The 17,873-nt window shown below is 40.0% G+C and overlaps 1 protein-coding gene across 1 annotated transcript in view; it reads left to right on the forward strand.

Moving 5' to 3' along the window:
- pudp (pseudouridine 5'-phosphatase) overlaps nt 1–17,306 on the forward strand; it is a 31,817-nt gene extending 14,511 nt beyond the window's left edge. The window contains exon 4 of the mRNA XM_051908548.1: nt 15,406–17,306. Within this exon, the coding sequence (XP_051764508.1) occupies nt 15,406–15,591 (186 nt within the window). The 3' untranslated portion in view covers nt 15,592–17,306. The remainder of the gene's footprint in view (nt 1–15,405) is intronic.
- The last annotated feature ends 567 nt before the right edge of the window (nt 17,307–17,873 follow it).

A 17,873-nucleotide genomic window follows, 5' to 3' on the forward strand; every position in this document is an offset into this window, starting at 1 on the left:
CAGTATTGAACTCAATAAGTCTCAAGCACATGGAAACACATGTATTTCCCATAGCAAGATGAGCGGACCCAAAGATCACCACATGATAAGGGCCATTAATCAGCTAAACCTTTTTAAGTTCATGCTAGCTAAGAGCAGATTAGCATTAGAGGGTGACTTTAAAGACGACTTTCTGATTTTCATCCATTGCATGCACGTGGTGATATGAGGAAGGCCAGCATGACATGAATACTGAGTAGTCTTTCCAGAGGCATGGAAGCCCTCTCATGCATGTGAGTAATGTATGTATGCCCAGTCATCTGTCTCCATTGTGACCAAAGGCAAGGAAGTGGACCACCTCTTTCTAGAAGAGTCAGGCATTTTGCTTCCCTCAGTGCTGAGCAGTGCAGTGAAGGAAGTGGAGCTTTATAAAAGGTGGGTTCAGTCCCATGGCTTAGACTAATGAAACATAGAGGAACTGAAGTTCATGTTCTGGTGTGAACATGAGGGAAGTCACATTCTGCCATCATCTGTCATAATGACAAAAAGAAAGATGAGAAATTTTTTTTTTTTTTGAATAACGGAATCTATTGTACACAGATTTTTTTTTGTATTGGATTTAAACTTTGTAAGTTTGTAAGGTACTAGATAATTAGGGATCTGCATGGTTTCAAAACTGACTAGTTGGTGGGTTGTCTCAATGACTAGTCAATTAGTCTTAATAAAGCTCTGTATAATTGGCCTAATTTCTGTGGCAACATTTACATACGTTTCACTCTTGCATAAAACGGCTAAACGAGTGGACCACTCAAAGGGGTAGGCGCAAAATTTGCTATAAAGGAACACTTCAGTACACTACATTATCATATGTTTACTTAAAATGTTTTCATGTTTTTACCCAAATAGTGTCGTTTGAGCATTATTGAGTGCTAAACAATGTATGTTTCGTTCATACTGGAAGCCAAAGAGCGCCCTCATGCAGAAAGTCCAAATATGCCTCACAAAAGTAATATAACTTATGACATTCCAGGAAATCCATCATTACTTTGTGCTATCATCTCGCGTGGAAGCTTGCAAAGGTGAAAACCCTCTGAAACATTCTGGTGATTTAAAACATTATATCTGTGATCAAAGCTCAAGGGCATAGCAACGGTAATATAACAAAAATAAAAGTAATATAACTTATGACATTCCAGGAAATCCCTAATATGGACAAAGGCATCCAGCTATGAGCTATCACTGTGCCTGAATTAAAAGACTATAGAAATGCTTTGACTTATTAAATATGAAGAAAATAAACACACGATTGAGATAATATGATTTATCTGTGTTCTTCAAGCCATCTCGGGTATTTTCATAAAAAATAAAGTATATTTATTTTGAGGTGAAAGTATTTGATGAACGTATACTATGTGCGGCAGTTGCTATGGGTATATAACGAGCAGCAGGTGCGTTGCATCTTCAGCTTATCGCTTCGGAGCCGAACGGTGTTTGTTCCTGTTCTCTGCAAGCAAGTGTCTGCTACAAGACGAGTCGGGCTTTTTGGTTGAACTTATGTTTTTTTTTTTTTACGAGTGCGGGCGTCCGGCACAGCAGCGGGGTCGAAGTCCTTTCTTTATTTTTTGTTTATTGTTTCGTTTGCCATTATTGAGCAAATAGCTGTTTTGACAGCATCAAAAGGCTGTTCTCACGGCCGGTACGGTGCGCTTTTGAGCGCTGAAAGCCATTTTTATGTCTGGTAAGAGTGAGCGCCTTCAAAGAGAGAGAGCACACGACAGGCTGCACACAAACCCTGTCTGTCGCGGCGACCGTTCCCCTGCGTGCTTCAGCACTTTTAAAAGAGTAACGTCCCTAAAAGAGCTTACACAAGTAGAGCTTGCGTCTTTTTAAAGATTACATTCTACTTGTGTGTTTCTGGATACGGTCGTTTCCTGTCCTCACTGACTGCCACGATCACTGTTTCACATGTCTGGGCGCGTGCTGAAATGATGTTTGTGGGTGGTTCATGTTTTCGTACAAGAACATGATCACGTCGACATGCCGGGAAGCTTGAGTCCCCTCTGTTGTTGGCCAGCTGCCGCTTGTGTGTAAAAGCACAGCCGCGGGTCTGCCCAACACTCTGGGAGACCGTGGAGATCAGCGAGAGCAAACCTTTCTCTCCTCTGCATGTCGTGTGCCGTTGAGCTGTCGTCGGTTGTCACAGCAACCCAGCGCTCGCTCGGCGCTCTAGTGCGCGGTCTCCTTGCCTATTCTCTCTGGTGCACCAGAAGAGGTCTACTTTGGTGAAATAGCTTGGGTGACTTGAGGTTGAGGGTTTTCCTTCGGGGAACCAACCCCCTAGGGTCCCTCCCTCTCTAGCGCATTGCAAGCTGTGCAGCTTCTGGATTGGATTGCTGGTCCTTCTCATAAGGGAACCTAGTATTTCATTCAGGGCTCAAGCTGAGGGTCAGATGTCGATTGCTGCATAGGAGAGAGGGCTGTTATGCTCTGGAAATGAGGGTGACGCTGGCCACTGTAATGGTGTGTGCTTATGCTGACTCAGATTCAGAGTTTACAGCCATGCTTTCCTGGGTCTTCCGGATGTGCATGGAAAACTTGGAGCATGGAGCTATGTTGGTGCCATAAATATGGAACGCCAAAAGTGCCAAAATCTGCATAAAGTTTTCTTCCCTCTCTCACTACCCGGCTGTGCGCAGACCACACCCACCCTGCATGTGAGGCCAAGGCACTCTTAATGCATGAGGCTAGTTCTGAGCCGGGGTTGAGCTGCGTCAACCGTGTGGCCGTCAAGCTCTCACAAGCTGCACTGCCGGGAGAGTGGCAACTCCACCCCCAGGTGGTCCAGCCGAATTTGAGAGAGTTCGGAGAGGCTCAGGTAGACCTGTTTGCCCTCGCCAGAAACCTCTCACTGCCAGATGTTTTACTCCCTGTCGGAGGGAACACTCGATACAGATGCACTGGCACACAGCTGGCCCCGGGGCCTTCGCAAATATGCGTTTCCCCCAGTGAGCCTACCTGCACAGACCTTGTGCAAAGTCAGGGAGGACAAGGAGCAGGTCCTGCTAGTTGCGCCCTATTGGTCCAACCGGACCTGGTTCCCAGAACTCACACTCCTCGCGACAGCCCCTCCCTGGCGCATTCCTCTGAGGAAGGACCTTCTTTCTCAGAGACGGGGCACCCTTTGGCACCCGCATCCAGACCTCTGGAAACTCCATGTCTGGTCCCTGGACGGGACGCGGAGGTTCTAGGTGACTTACCCCCCGAGGTACTTAACACCATCACTTTGACACGTGCACCGTCTGCTTACGCCTTGAAGTGGAACCTGTTCGTCGAGTGGTGCTCTTCTCGCCAAGAAGACCCCCGACGATGTTCAATTGGAGTCGTGCTTTCCTTCTTGCAGCAAGAGTTGGAGCGTAGGCTATCTCCCTCCACCCTCAAAGTTTATGCCGCCGCAATTTCCGCATACCATGACCATATCGATGGCAAGTCTGTTGGTAAGCACGACCTGGTCACCAGGTTCCTTAGGGGGGTGAGACGGTTAAATCCTCCTCGACTTCCCTCCATACCCACTTGGGACCTTGCTCTGGTGCTTCGAGCACTCCAGAATGCGCCCTTTGAGCCCTTGCAGTCAACAGACTTAAAGTTTCTGACTATGAAGACTTTGTTGCTGGTTGCATTGGCCTCTATCAAGAGGGTAGGGGACCTGCAGGCATTTTCGGTTGACGAATCGTGCCTAGAGTTCGGGCCGGGCGACGGCCACGTGGTACTGAGACTCCAGCCTGGCTGTGCCCAAGGTTCCTACCACTCCCTTCAGGGTCCAGGTAGTGAGCCTGCAAGCGCTGCCCCTGGAGGAGGCAGACCTAGCCCTGGCTTTGCTCTGTCCAGTTCGTACTTTGCAAATGTACATAGACAGAACTCAAAGCTTCAGGACCTCAGACCAGCTCTTTGTCTGTTACGGAGGCCAGCAGAAGAGGCACGGAGAGGCATCGGCTTAGTGTCGGCTTGCTGCACTTACATGCGCTTATTGCTCCAGAGAGTCCCTACAAGGCAGACCCTGTTGAGTCCTCCGATCTCCCTTCAGCAGCCGGACGTGGTGGAGCGTCTGGCACCAAGACTTTACTTCGTTGTATTCTTGAGAACCGGATTTAGGCTGGATATGGAACCCATGTGACCCTACGGGGATCCCATATGTGTTATTCCACAGTTGCTCCTAAACGAAGCCTATGTCTTTCCCTCTGGGAGAACCCACCTCTCATCAGGTTGGAGTCACCCCAGTACTTCCATATGTAGTACAGCCCTACGGGGGTTAGTCCATATGTACTTCTCCACATGACTCCTTTGGGGAAGGATGTGGCTTCCGCAATGTTATCTAATAGTCTCGCTGAATGGGTTTTTTGGGGAACAGCAGTGATCGACACTCTCTGTGTTAGCCCTGTCCCACTGTCCGTAGGCAAGGGGGTACAGGAGGCTTGCACAGAGCTCTGGAAGGGGGCAGCCCCTGTGACGCTTTGGTAGGGATTCCTATTCGTCGGTCTGTCCGATTTATGTCGAATGTGACCGACTAAATGGGAACATCTCGGTTACAAAGGTAACCCTTGTTCCCTGAAGGAGGAACCGGAGACGTACGTCGCCACAGTCGCTGGACCCTGCTGATGCTGCCGCCTAACCTGTTTGGCTCCTCAGCGAAAACCTGAAGATGCAACACACCTGCTGCTCATTATATACCCGCGTTGCGAGGCGAGCAGCTGCTGCATATGATTGCATGCCAATGTGCATTGGCTCGTCTTAGTTACACTCGAAGCAGATTGGCCTCTCTAGCGAGATCCCTATTCGTCGGTCTGTCCAACGTACGTCTCCGTTCCCTCCTTCAGGGAACGAGGGTTACCTTTGTAACCGAGACGTTACTTATTGGTCAAGACCCCAACTAAAGCAAACGCTGATCACAATAATGGTGACTTTAAATAAAACACATTTTCAATAAAACATCAACATTCAACATTCTCAATAAGAACTTTTGTATGAAAGAAAGAAAGTCAAACTGGTTTGTAATAAGTGAAGATGCTGAGGTCTTGAGAGATCTGTTAGTGTTTAATGGTCTTTTGGGATTTTGGGAACATCTCACAATCAAAAACGTACAGTGTGCAGCGGGCTTAAGGCAAATTAAAAAACATTTTGATTTGATCAGTCTCACTAATTGACTAATCAGTTGTAGGATTACTAGTTGGCCATCATGATCCACCTCTAATTAGAACAAATTTAAATAAAAAAGTTTAATTTTCAATTTTGGTAAGTAAAATTTTAAAATTATTGAGCTAAGAATGGGAAAATTGTACACATTGCAAATTGTGTTGCTTACAGATAAATCTTAAGTCTTAAGACTTGCTTGAGTCAGTAATATAGCATTTGTGTGTATGTGTGCATGCTTATTTGCTTATGTCTGTGTGTCACGCTGATACTGGGATCTTCCTTAACCAAGCAGTGCTTCACTATCCCTCTTAGCACTTTATCAACCCACAGCTTTGTGCAGAGTGGAGACCGTGCCGAGTTCAAGACCTCATGAAGAGCGTGAGTGGGCTGAAGAAGTGGAGTGTGTGTAAGTTTATTGAGGTGCTTTGCTGTATCGATCACCCGCCCAAGTCCCTCTGAAGAACATGCCAACTGGGTGTTGAGAAATGCAATTTAAGATTAGGCCAAATATATCATCCGACGACAGGCCCCAGTTGTTCGCTGAATCCCTTGAAATATGTAGAGATATGTCTATGGAGAAATTAAGTTAGTGCTTTTTGAATAGACTTTGTCATCAAGCACAGAACTTGTGAAAGCCTATTTAAACTGTCGTCTATAAAAACTAAAATGCTGACCAAGATGCCTTTCCGACCTCTGAGGGTTCTATTAAAAATGATTTTTCATATTTGGTAGAAAAGGCCATTTGAGTCAGAGGCAGTGATGGGTGAAGATTGCATTTATCCAATGATGTTTAAGTTTTACAGTGAAACAGTAGCCATGGTGTTTTGGTCGTCTTGACCAAATAAAATGCACTGTGTCAAGCGTGGGTGTTATCAGTCTGTTTTCTCTCCATTACACGTCATCTCGGTTTGGGCCAGCTACAGGCCCACTGATCATTTAGAGAATGCTGTCAGCAATCTGTCAAAGTCTCTACAGAATCTTAACAACCTTCTTTACTGGCACATATATTCACAAGTACCTATAGTCACATGGCATTTGTACAGTCATCAGACTCACATGCTTACATGCTTGATGAGCACACGCTTCTCTCTCCTGTTGTTGTCATCTCTGCCATGTCATGTCTGAGGTTTGGCTCCATATCAAAGCAGATGGACCTGGGCTAATGACCACAGCCTTATGAAACTAGAGCCGAGCCATTACATTTTGTTTACTTGTCATGTGCGTTGTTTGGCATAACACTTGGGCATACTACAGTATAGCCCCTCCCCTCCGGACTTAGGGGGCCAATGGGAAACCTCTTCACTGAGGAAAAAGCTACACCCGATTCACATTAGCTAATTCTTAGATACTGATTCACATGCTCTTGATTTAATTCCAATTTTGCACTCATCCGTTCATTAAAATATTCCATCCATTTATCCATCCATCCGTCTATTAAAATATTACGTCCATACATCCATCCATTAAAGCTTTATATTTCAAATAAATGCTGTTCTTTTGAACTTTCTATTCATCAGCAAATCTTGGGGGGAAAAAGGTTTCCACAAAAAAAAAAAAAAAAAAAAAAATGCTTTCAACAAAATGTTTCTTAAGCGACAAATCAGCATGTTAGAATGGTATTTTAAGGATCATTTGTCACTGAAGACTGAAGTAATGGCTGCTGAAAATGCAGCTATAATAGAAAATATTATTTGTAATATTACTGTTTTTACTGTATTTTTTGAGCTTTGGTGAGCATAAGAGACTTCTTTCAAAGGCATTTAAAAATCTTACTGACAAAGTTTTGAACAGTACAGTATATACAGTGTGCGAGAACAACTCAATTGAGATGTACGTTCTTATCATTATTTTCTGATATACACCTTTTTTTTTCTTTTTTTTTTTTTTTTATAAATTGCAGTCAGTTTAGACTGAAAATTGGACTGTAGTTTCCTCAGCAGTAGGTTGGTTCTGAGTGCTAGGTTGTAGAGGATGCAGCATACTATGGCAATCTGCTGTATGTTGCAGAGAGTGTACAACATCACTCTAGGCACCGAAATCTGCTCTTTAAAATTTCGAAAGTACTCTTGTCTGGATATGTGCCCAATTTTAATGCTTTTCACCATCACTTGATCATCATGCAATCACTGATACCATGATTAAATAATTGGGAACACACAAACATTGCTCTTAAATAAAATAGAGGAAAGCAGGTGGTAATTGACCAGTGTTAACTGAGCCAGGCAAATAACACTAAGTTTTGTGAATAATGCACAATGTGTAATGAGCTTAATTTGCATAGAAAAGAGACATGTTTGCGCTAAAAGAATGATGGTGACTTGTTTGAAACACTCAATGCTTTTAACGAAAAGTAAAACTGGATTGTGAGTGGTTAGTGAAAAAGACGCAGGTATTTGAAATTATCCAAAACAAACATCAAAATCAATGGGTCACTGAGCACAAAATTAAGGTTCTGCCATGGCCATTCCAGTCCCCTGACCTGAATCCTTTAGAAGACTCAAGAGGAGAGTGTATCAACATGGACTTGGGAATTTGAAGGAACTGGAGAGATTCTGTATGGAGGAATGGTTTCTGATCTTTTGTCATGTGTTCTCCAAACTCATCAGGTATTATAGGAGAAGACTCAGAGCTGTTATCTTGGCAAAAGGATGTTGCAAAAAGTATTGTAATGAACATACAATTTTTTATTTTATATTATTTTTTAAATAAAAGATCAAAAGGATTAACAAATGCAGATTTGTCACAGGCTTGTTCATATTTAACAAGGGTGCCAATAATTCTGACCACGATTGTATTCCTTCATGGCTGCATCATGCCATGCACATAGGACCTGTGTTGTGCTTCATAGGCATACTTCCCTCTGTGGGATCTCACAAGAATATGTAATTTAATAAGACTTTTTATAGTCTGTCAGTTTAATTTAAGTCTGCTCTGTGCGTGTTAGCTTGTGAGTATGAAAAACACATCAGTTATGTGTCTTCCCTATATAACACGTGATGTTAGTCACTGTGATGTTGCTTAGCCTAGATGGTCATCTGGCCCCTGACATTTCCCAGAGCGCTGGACCGTAGATGGACTCCACTGTGTCAGGTCATCTTTGCATCATTCTAGAATTCATGTCTCGTCATTAAGTGTGGCACGTTTGTGTATGCGTGCTAGAGATTTTTGGCCATCCTGTAGAAGTGCCAAAAATTATGTCTTATGTCACCTTCACCACTTGTTCATATCCCACCATGCTTTTATTTTAAATTAAACAAGTAAATATCTGCCTGCTGGGATATCTCGGTGTACTAAGTCATTTTAATTTTTCTGTTATTTTTTATCTGTGGGAGGTAACTATTATTAGCAATAGCTTTGTTGTCAAAGGACCGCTCACAGTCCTTCCCAATCAATGTCCATTACTGTAATAACTCTTTGTGATGGTGAGTACAACGTCAACTCACATTAAACACAGTGAGATGTGAGTTGGCTGGCATGTGCTGAGAGAGATCCAACAGTCTATAGTCCAACAGGTGTTTATAATTTATTGCCTTGGACATTTTAGTGATTTTTTTTTTTTTCTTTCTGCTGTACAACAGCAGACATCAGTGCATACTAAATGTTTATTTTTGTTTTTGTTTTTTGTTTGTTTGTTTTTGGTATGTAATTGGACCTGGGTTGAAACCCTGATTTCTGTTTTGTGCTTCTGCGTTTATGTTGCTGTACTCAAGCTTGCAATCAAAAAGACAAAACACACATGGAGAAAAAAAAAAAAAAAAAAAAAGAAAAGGCATTTTTTAGATAAATGTAAAAACTCTCCAGTTGTTGACCAATAATTTCTGTAAAAAAATTGTAAAAATTCACAATGAGCAAATTGTCAAAAATGTTAGTTAGCATGATATAATAAGACCTACTGTACCACACAAATCTAATAATGTTAAACATCAGATGTTTTTCCCCAACAGTTAACCAAACGTTCATTTAAGACATAACAGATTATGTTTGCATGAATACTCGCCAAGACAGATATTTTGAAATATTGTAATTCAGTATATACAGTATATATGTGCGGGATCGCACGCTGTCTGAAGCCCAAAGTACTTCACTTTACACTGACCCTCGTGTATGCGTAAACAGTGCGCGTGATGCGAATTTCGGCATTAGAAGAGTACGTGCGTACTGTACGCCGCCGGATTTTTGTAGCCACGCGTTTTTTTTTTTTTTTTTTTTTGCGGTAATTAGTTTATCCACAAGGTAGCAACCGTGCCCTGGGGGCGTAGATTCACAAGGTAGTCAAAGAAAAACTGCATAAACAGAACCGACTAGGGTGACCAACCGTCCTGCATTTTGCAGGACAGTCCCAAAATTGGGAGCTGTGTCCCGCAAGGCTTAAGTAGTGTCTGTATTATTTATTTATTTATTTATTTTGATTCCTGCAATTATAATACCACAGTAAGAAATATAATAAAAACTGTGACTGGCATTTAAAAATCTACCTGTGCAGCCGTCATGTTCTAGCTGTGAAAATAACCAGCCAAGAGTTTGAAAATTTCATTGGTTCAGACTCATGCCATTGAGAATTTCCTATGTATATTCACAAAGTTAGAATGCTGCTCTTTAAAACGATACCAAACTTGTGCTGAGGGGAAGCGTGAGCCATCGAGAAGCGAGCAGAGAAAAACTGCATTTTTTCCTGGATAAAGGAAAGGGACTCCTCTCAGAAAACATACAAATAAAGATACTTTTAGATGTTTAATTGCTATTTGGAGCATTTGAGATCGCTAGATGTGGGCTTGATTAAGTAATTTTTGTGAAAACCTCAAATTCGACCAAAATGTTTCCCTTTTTGCCTTTAGCTCGAAATTAGCCCGTGCGCATTCCGACTCCTTTTGCCAGCACGGGTCACATGTTTTACCTACAAAAACCTTTTTACCTACAGCTTTATTATGAAAGATAAAATTGTTTGTGTGTGTCTGTGATTGATTTGTTTTTTTTTTTAGAAGTTTTTATATTGATATTAAACTGCTTATATGGATATGGATGTACGCACACAGTACACAGTCTCATACATAACATAACTTGTGGTTGAGTGGAAGGAAGTACCACAACTGAGCAATTCATCCAAGATTCAGACTGATGACGCCTGTGATCAGTAAAGTCTGATTTGCTAATCAGTTTGACTGAATCATTATAAAGTACAGTACCAATCAAGCATTATATTTGGCAGATGGACTGCACATTTTTGAGGACAGTGTAATACAATGTTGTGTTGACTAGTTAAAGTTAATACATATTACATATATAAAAATAGCTATATGTTTTTTCTGCGCAGCTTCACTCCTGAATCGCTCTGCAGGAAATGCTAGTAGACAGATTTGTGGAGGTGTATGATGGATGGTTTATGATGGAAAGGGTATACCTTGGATGGCATCACTCTTTAATGTTCTCTTTAATGTCAAGCATTTTCTCTCTCATTAATTTGCTTATTTGCACCAAGTCAAAGTTTGGCTTATGTTTTATTTATTTATTTAATTTTATTTAATTAATTATTTCATTTATTTATTTAAGTTTTTTTTTTCTTCTTCTGATGTTAATGTAATACATGCAGTATGCCTAAAAGCAGGATTTCAAATAAATCTGGCAACAAAAAAATCTACGTTCTAACATTCCCTATGGTCTGAGGTAAGAATCAAATCCGACTGTAAAACGCTGATTCACTCTCTTAATTAGAGGTGTTTGAGACAGTCGTCTCACCCTCTCATCCCCAGCTGTCTGCTCAAGTGACGTGCGAATCTTAAGCCTTCTCATACACTAGCTATGACTAATTACTGAATCTCTCTTGTGTTAGATGTCCTGGACCGTTTCTAATCCAACAAGATGCTCCACTTCAAATTGCTGACAGAGAAAAAGCCAGCATTTGTGCTATGCTTAGCTTTTGTACTCCAGCTCTCTTTTTTTTTTTTTCTTTTTTTTTTTTCCCTTTATGTTCACAAAAATGCGAGCCTTGGTAATTATGGGTCATTTGCTGGGTTCTTTGCGTAATTAGAAGGTTTAATTGTGCCCCGGTACAAGGGAATTAGCTAAGCTTTACTCTCTAAAGTGAGCCCCATGCTTCCGCTGGTCTTTGTGAGTCACTTTCACTCATCGCACAACTGGCTTAGTGACATCAGTCAATTAGGGCCATTCATGGAAACTCAAGTGCTTTTTTTTGTTATTTGTTCATCTATTTGATGAGTGGACAAAAATGTGGAGTCTCTGTTCCTGAGGGTCAATTATATGTACTGGGTGGCTCCTAAGCAAACATTCTGACTCTCTGATGGCTTTTAGGATTCTAGATAGACCAACATGTGAGATAACATGCCTACTTGGTCGATTGCATGGAAACGCATGGTCCCCCTTGTTTCAAATTCTACCAAGAGCATGTCAAAGGATAACACATATTTTGTGTCTTTCTGTAAGTAAACATTGTGCATTTAATTATTGTGAATTTTTTGTGTACATCTCATTTGCTGTCATTAAATTGTATTAGTTATCAGCATTAAATCAATCATTTCATTTCTAGATATCAGCGTCTGACGTTGACAAACCCATGCCATGCTGCAGATTTTAACAGTATAAGAAAGAAAAACTGAAGAAAAACATATTTGACCTTTATGAGTATAATTTGATTAATTTATCCTTAAAAGGGTTAGTTCATCCAAAAACGAAAATATTTATTTAAAACATTTATTACTCACCCTCATGCCGTTCCACACCTGTAAGACCTTCGTTAATCTTCGGAACGCAAATTAAGAGATTTTTGTTGAAATCTGATGGCTCAGTGAGGCCTGCATAGCCAGCAATGATATTTCCTTTCTCAAGATCAATTAATGTACTAAAAACATATTTAAATCAGTTCATGTGAGTACAGTGGTTCAATATTAATATTATAAAGCACCAAAAAACAAAACAAAAAAAAAAAACGACTTATATAGTGATGGCCGATTTCAAAACACTGCTTCAGGAAGCTTCGGAGCGTTATGAATCAGCGTTATGAATCAGCAGTTCGGAGCGCCAAAGTCACGTGATTTCAGCAGTTTGGCGGTTTGACATGCGATCCGAATCATGATTCGACACGCTGATTCATAATGCTCCGAAGTTTCATGAAGCAGTGTTTTGAAATCAAGGGGCAAAGGAGTGAAACACACCAGAAAAACAAAGAAGAACCAAATCATCATAAATATCTAGATCAGATCTCAATTTTGTTCTAAGTTCACTTTCTTTAAAGTGCAGTAATTTCATTTTTTAACATTCTGCTTTTACGTCTGCAAGAACTTATATGCCGATATGTCGGATTGTCATCATGCTCTAGATCAGATCGCCATTTTTCAAAGATCAGTTCTCATCAGCAGTATTGTAATTTAACATTTTAAGACTAACAATGTTATGTGTTCTCGTTTTTAAACTAATTCAACATTTACTAATGGTCTTGTATAATTTTTAATTACGTGCTGTTATGGTCATTAAGACGGAATTTAAATTTTGTTGAGCACACCCTAAACGTACTCCAATCTCGGCGCAATTTGGTTTGTTTCCATTTCTCATGAAGGAGAAAGTCCAAAAAGTCCACCCTAATATTATATATATATATATATATATATATATATATATATATATATATATATATATATATAAAATACTGTGCATGTATATCAACAGCAAGAGCACATTTGTTTGTATTCTGTTGAATGATTTCGGTAGCAAGTCATCAAAAGCAATAGAGAATTGTAGTGCTCATCTGACAGAGCCGTCTGTGTGATCCATGACTTGACTGATAATAACCACAAGGACTGCTCAAACTGTAACAAACTACAGCATCATTATAATATCTACTAACAAAATGAAAACTCCTGCTGAAGTATGTATGTGAGACATTATTGTTGTAAGCTGTCATATTGTGGTTTTTACAAATTGTCAGTGGCAAATGGGGACAGTGTAGAAGGATGGTGGTTTGTGTGTCATTGTCACATTGTGACATTGATATTTGGCTACTTTCTGCCCACGATGTGGTTCATTGAACTTGATTTTTGTTGTGGTTTTGTTGGACTTGGATGCTATGAATGAATGACTGAGAGGACCAAAGGGAGAGATCTAGATCAAGAGACAGATTGCCTGACATTTAAACTTCTGAAATGCACTTGACAGCAGCTGTCAAACTCTTTAACAAATCACCATACAGTGGGTACGGAAAGTATTCAGACCCCCTTAAATTTTTCACTCTTTGTTATATTGCAGCCATTTGCTAAAATCATTTAAGTTCATTTTTTTTCCTCATTAATGTACACACAGCACCCCATATTGACAGAAAAACACATTTTTGCAGATTTATTAAAAAAGAAAAACTGAAATATCACATGGTCCTAAGTATTCAGACCCTTTGCTGTGACACTCATATATTTAACTCAGGTGCTGTCCATTTCTTCTGATCATCCTTGAGATGGTTCTACACCTTCATTTGAGTCCAGCTGTGTTTGATTATACTGACTGGACTTGATTAGGAAAGCCACACACCTGTCTATATAAGACCTTACAGCTCACAGTGCATGTCAGAGCAAATGAGAATCATGAGGTCAAAGGAACTGCCTGAAGAGCTCAGAGACAGAATTGTGGCAAGGCACAGATCTGGCCAAGGTTACAAAAACATTTCTGCTGCACTTAAGGTTCCTAAGAGCACAGTGGCCTCCATAATCCTTAAATGGAAGACGTTTGGGACGACCAGAACCCTTCCTAGAGCTGGCCGTCCGGCCAAACTGAGCTATCGGGGGAGAAGAGCCTTGGTGAGAGAGGTAAAGAAGAACCCAAAGATCACTGTGGCTGAGCTCCAGAGATGCAGTCGGGAGATGGGAGAAAGTTGTAGAAAGTCAACCATCACTGCAGCCCTCCACCAGTCGGGGCTTTATGGCAGAGTGGCCCGACGGAAGCCTCTCCTTAGTGCAAGACACATGAAAGCCCGCATGGAGTTTGCTAAGATGGTGAGAAATAAGATTCTCTGGTCTGATGAGACCAAGATAGAACTTTTTGGCCTTAATTCTAAGCGGTATGTGTGGAGAAAACCAGGCACTGCTCATCACCTGTCCAATACAGTCCCAACAGTGAAGCATGGTGGTGGCAGCATCATGCTGTGGGGGTGTGCAGGGACAGGATGACTGGTTGCAATCGAGGGAAAGATGAATGCGACCAAGTACAGGGATACCCTGGACGAAAACCTTCTCCAGAGTGCTCAGGACCTCAGACTGGGCCGAAGGTTTACCTTCCAACAAGACAATGACCCTAAGCACACAGCTAAAATAACGAAGGAGTGGCTTCACAACAACTCCGTGACTATTCTTGAATGGCCCAGCCAGAGCCCTGACTTAAACCCAATTGAGCATCTCTGGAGAGACCTAAAAATGGCTGTCCACCAACGTTTACCATCCAACCTGACAGAACTGGAGAGGATCTGCAAGGAGGAATGGCAGAGGATCCCCAAATCCAGGTGTGAAAAACTTGTTGCATCTTTCCCAAAAAGACTCATGGCTGTATTAGATCAAAAGGGTGCCTCTACTAAATACTGAGCAAAGGGTCTGAATACTTAGGACCATGTGATATTTCAGTTTTTCTTTTTTAATAAATCTGCAAAAATGTCAACAATTCTGTGTTTGTCTGTCAATATGGGGTGCTGTATGTACATTAATGAGGAAAAAAAAAATGAACTTAAATGATTTTAGCAAATGGCTGCAGTATAACAAAGAGTGAAAAATTTAAGGGGGTCTGAATACTTTCCGTACCCACTGTAGCTTTTATTCAAACCTTAACCCTGAGACCTCCTTTGCCATGTATAAAGTTGTCTGTATAAGAATAAGAAAATAATTTTAAACTAATGATAGGTATGTCAAAATATGTCTCTATAATATCCTCTAATATCCTCCTAAGTAGTAGGGGAAGATGCCTCCCTCAAAAACAATGTGTATTTACTTTTAAATTGTAACATATTTAGATATAAGTTTAGCATAAGTTTAGGATGATGATGCATTGGCCACTGTATTATAAAGCGTAATCTTGCCCCAGGGGGGCATCTTGCCCTACCATACTTTAGTGTACTATTGCATTTCCAGTATTGGATTTTTCCATCTCCTGCTTTTGGATCTTCTCTCTACACAGTTAGTCAGTATTCTGAGGGCAAATCTCTGTGAACATTCATATGTTTTAATTGATTAGTCTTTTCTGGTTCTGCCTTCACAGTGTCTGGTTTTTGAAGACGCTCCAAATGGAGTAAAGGCGGGTCTGGCAGCTGGAATGCAGGTGGTGATGATCCCAGATGATAACCTGGACCGCAGCCTCACCCAGGAGGCCACCTTGCTGCTCAGAAGCATGGAAGAGTTCAGACCAGAACTCTTTGGTCTTCCAGCCTACCCACAAGGACAGTAATCATAGCAGTGATTTAAATTCCACTACGTTATATCCTGTCAATTTAAAAAAAAAAAAAAAAAAAAGAAAAGAAAAGAAATAGGCTGCAGTGTTAGCTCCTGCAATCAAAAACAGGAGAAACTAATCTCTACCATTATTTCTGTCAGCCATGGATTTGCTGTTCAGGGACAAAACAGAATGCTGATTGTTTCGATTTTTTTTTTTTTTTTTTTAGACAATCACAACTCTGAATCTATTGACCACCCGAATGACACAGAGACAAATTTTGATTATGCTGCTCAATTAGCCTCTGTCGAACCATTAGGCCATATTGACATTTTGCATTTAAACCAATTACAGGGTGTCATTTTCTTTCTTTCTTTCTTTCTTTCTTTCTTTCTTATTTGAATACAGTTGGAACTGTTTTGAGCGTTTGTGCCTCTGTGTAAATCTCCAATTTGATGAAAGCTCACAACTTACTGGTCATGGTTTAAATTTACAGTAAGTGACGGTTTAACAATCCCGCTCGACCAGTCATATTTTCTATTAGCGTTACCTTTCCTCCTTGCAGAGGTCTATTAAAATACCAAAGAGATTTTTGAGTTTGAACCATGTGGCGTAATCCAATAAAGGGATTCGAGAGCACAGTCGTCTTTCATCTTCTTCCAATGTCCGCCCTCACAGAGCTGGAGTTAGCATGTTCACTCACTTCAGCGCTGTCCAACATCTCAGAGAGTTCAAGCCTGTCTTCTTTCAGCCTTCCCCTCTGGTAAGAAGAAAAGGGTTTTTGCCAGAATCCACTTCGTCCTCCACATATGCCATGTCCTTTCATCTGTAAAGATGGGGTAATCTGGAAAGCTTTTCCTTTTTTAGGACTTTTCACTCTATAAAGGTCTTTTACATGTCATTTCACACCTGAAGGATCTAAGGCTTAGGGTGTGACTGGGGCATGTGTTTGTGTGCGAACACCAGTGTTAGAAATTAACTTTTTTTATATATTAAAGAGAAATATTTCCTCAGGTGGAATTGATTTTCATGGGAATTTTTACCTCTATAAAGTTTTTTTTTTTTTTTTTCTTCCATATAAAACACAAAGTAATCTCCATTTGTCAAATACTCCAGTTGAATTCATACAAAAATGAAACCTGTCATCCATTTGTTAAATACTTCAGCTGAATCTTTAATTTAAATAAATTATCAATCAATCAACAATAAACACTCTACCAGAATGCATTTTAAATATTAATTTTAAATTTTAATTTTTAATTTTCCACTCCTTGTGTGAGATTATACAGCTCTTTACTCTCCAAACAGATCATTAAAAAGGCTTAGAACATAATATCACAAAATATACCATATGTTATCAGGCAGGTAAAAATTCACTGTTTTAAAAATTTGGGTTAACTTTTGTCCTTGGTACACATTTCTGTGTGTATTGGAAGCACTTTTGTGTGCAGTGCATTCATTTAAATGTGTTGCCATGGAGAATATTTGTATTGCGTATCAGTAATTCCATTATGTTGGTGATTGTTTCTTAGACTGAATGAGATTGAATGAATTTGAAGCAGGACTTGTAGTGCCAATTGTAAGCACACTGTATGTGTATACATATGTCTGTGTATTAGACTGTTTACCTCCATTGTAATATAACATACAGTACTTGAATGAAGCACACTTTGTGTATTCTGTTTTTTTTCTTTTCTCTTTTTTGTAAATTAAATTACTTATTTATCTAACTGATCCCTTGAGATTTTAATAACATATGACTCATGCACGTTGGAGTTTGACATATAAATCTGAGCTAAAAGAAGAAATAATCTTATATACAGTATCATTTTCTTTAACATTAAAATAATTCATGCAATAACTGAGACAATCTTAAAAAAATATTAAAATGTGCTTTTCTAAATTTAAGGCTGTAAATTATTACATTTGATTAAATATTACAGTAAAGTCCATTTGACCAGTTGATTCCAAATCACTGAGTCAGTAGTTTTGCTCAGAAGTGTGCACGAATGTCCCTTGTGTTTAATGACAGTAGACATAAATCAATATGATTAAATATGATTCTTAAATAATTTAGTAAAAATTCTAAATGGAAAACATTAATTATTTCAACTCGATGTTTACTGTATTTTTGCATTGATTTCAAATTATGGATAAAATTGGATAAAAAAAATGTATCATCAGAAAACAAATCAGTATTTTATTTACTTTGTTCTCTTTATGTTCCAGCCCTTTACTAATCAATTTGTTCTGATGATGACGGGCCTCATTAATAAAATGTTGCTTAGAAACCGTCC

Source organism: Ctenopharyngodon idella, chromosome 1 (genome assembly GCF_019924925.1).
Source record: "Ctenopharyngodon idella isolate HZGC_01 chromosome 1, HZGC01, whole genome shotgun sequence".
Taxonomy (NCBI): Eukaryota; Metazoa; Chordata; class Actinopteri; order Cypriniformes; family Xenocyprididae; genus Ctenopharyngodon; species Ctenopharyngodon idella.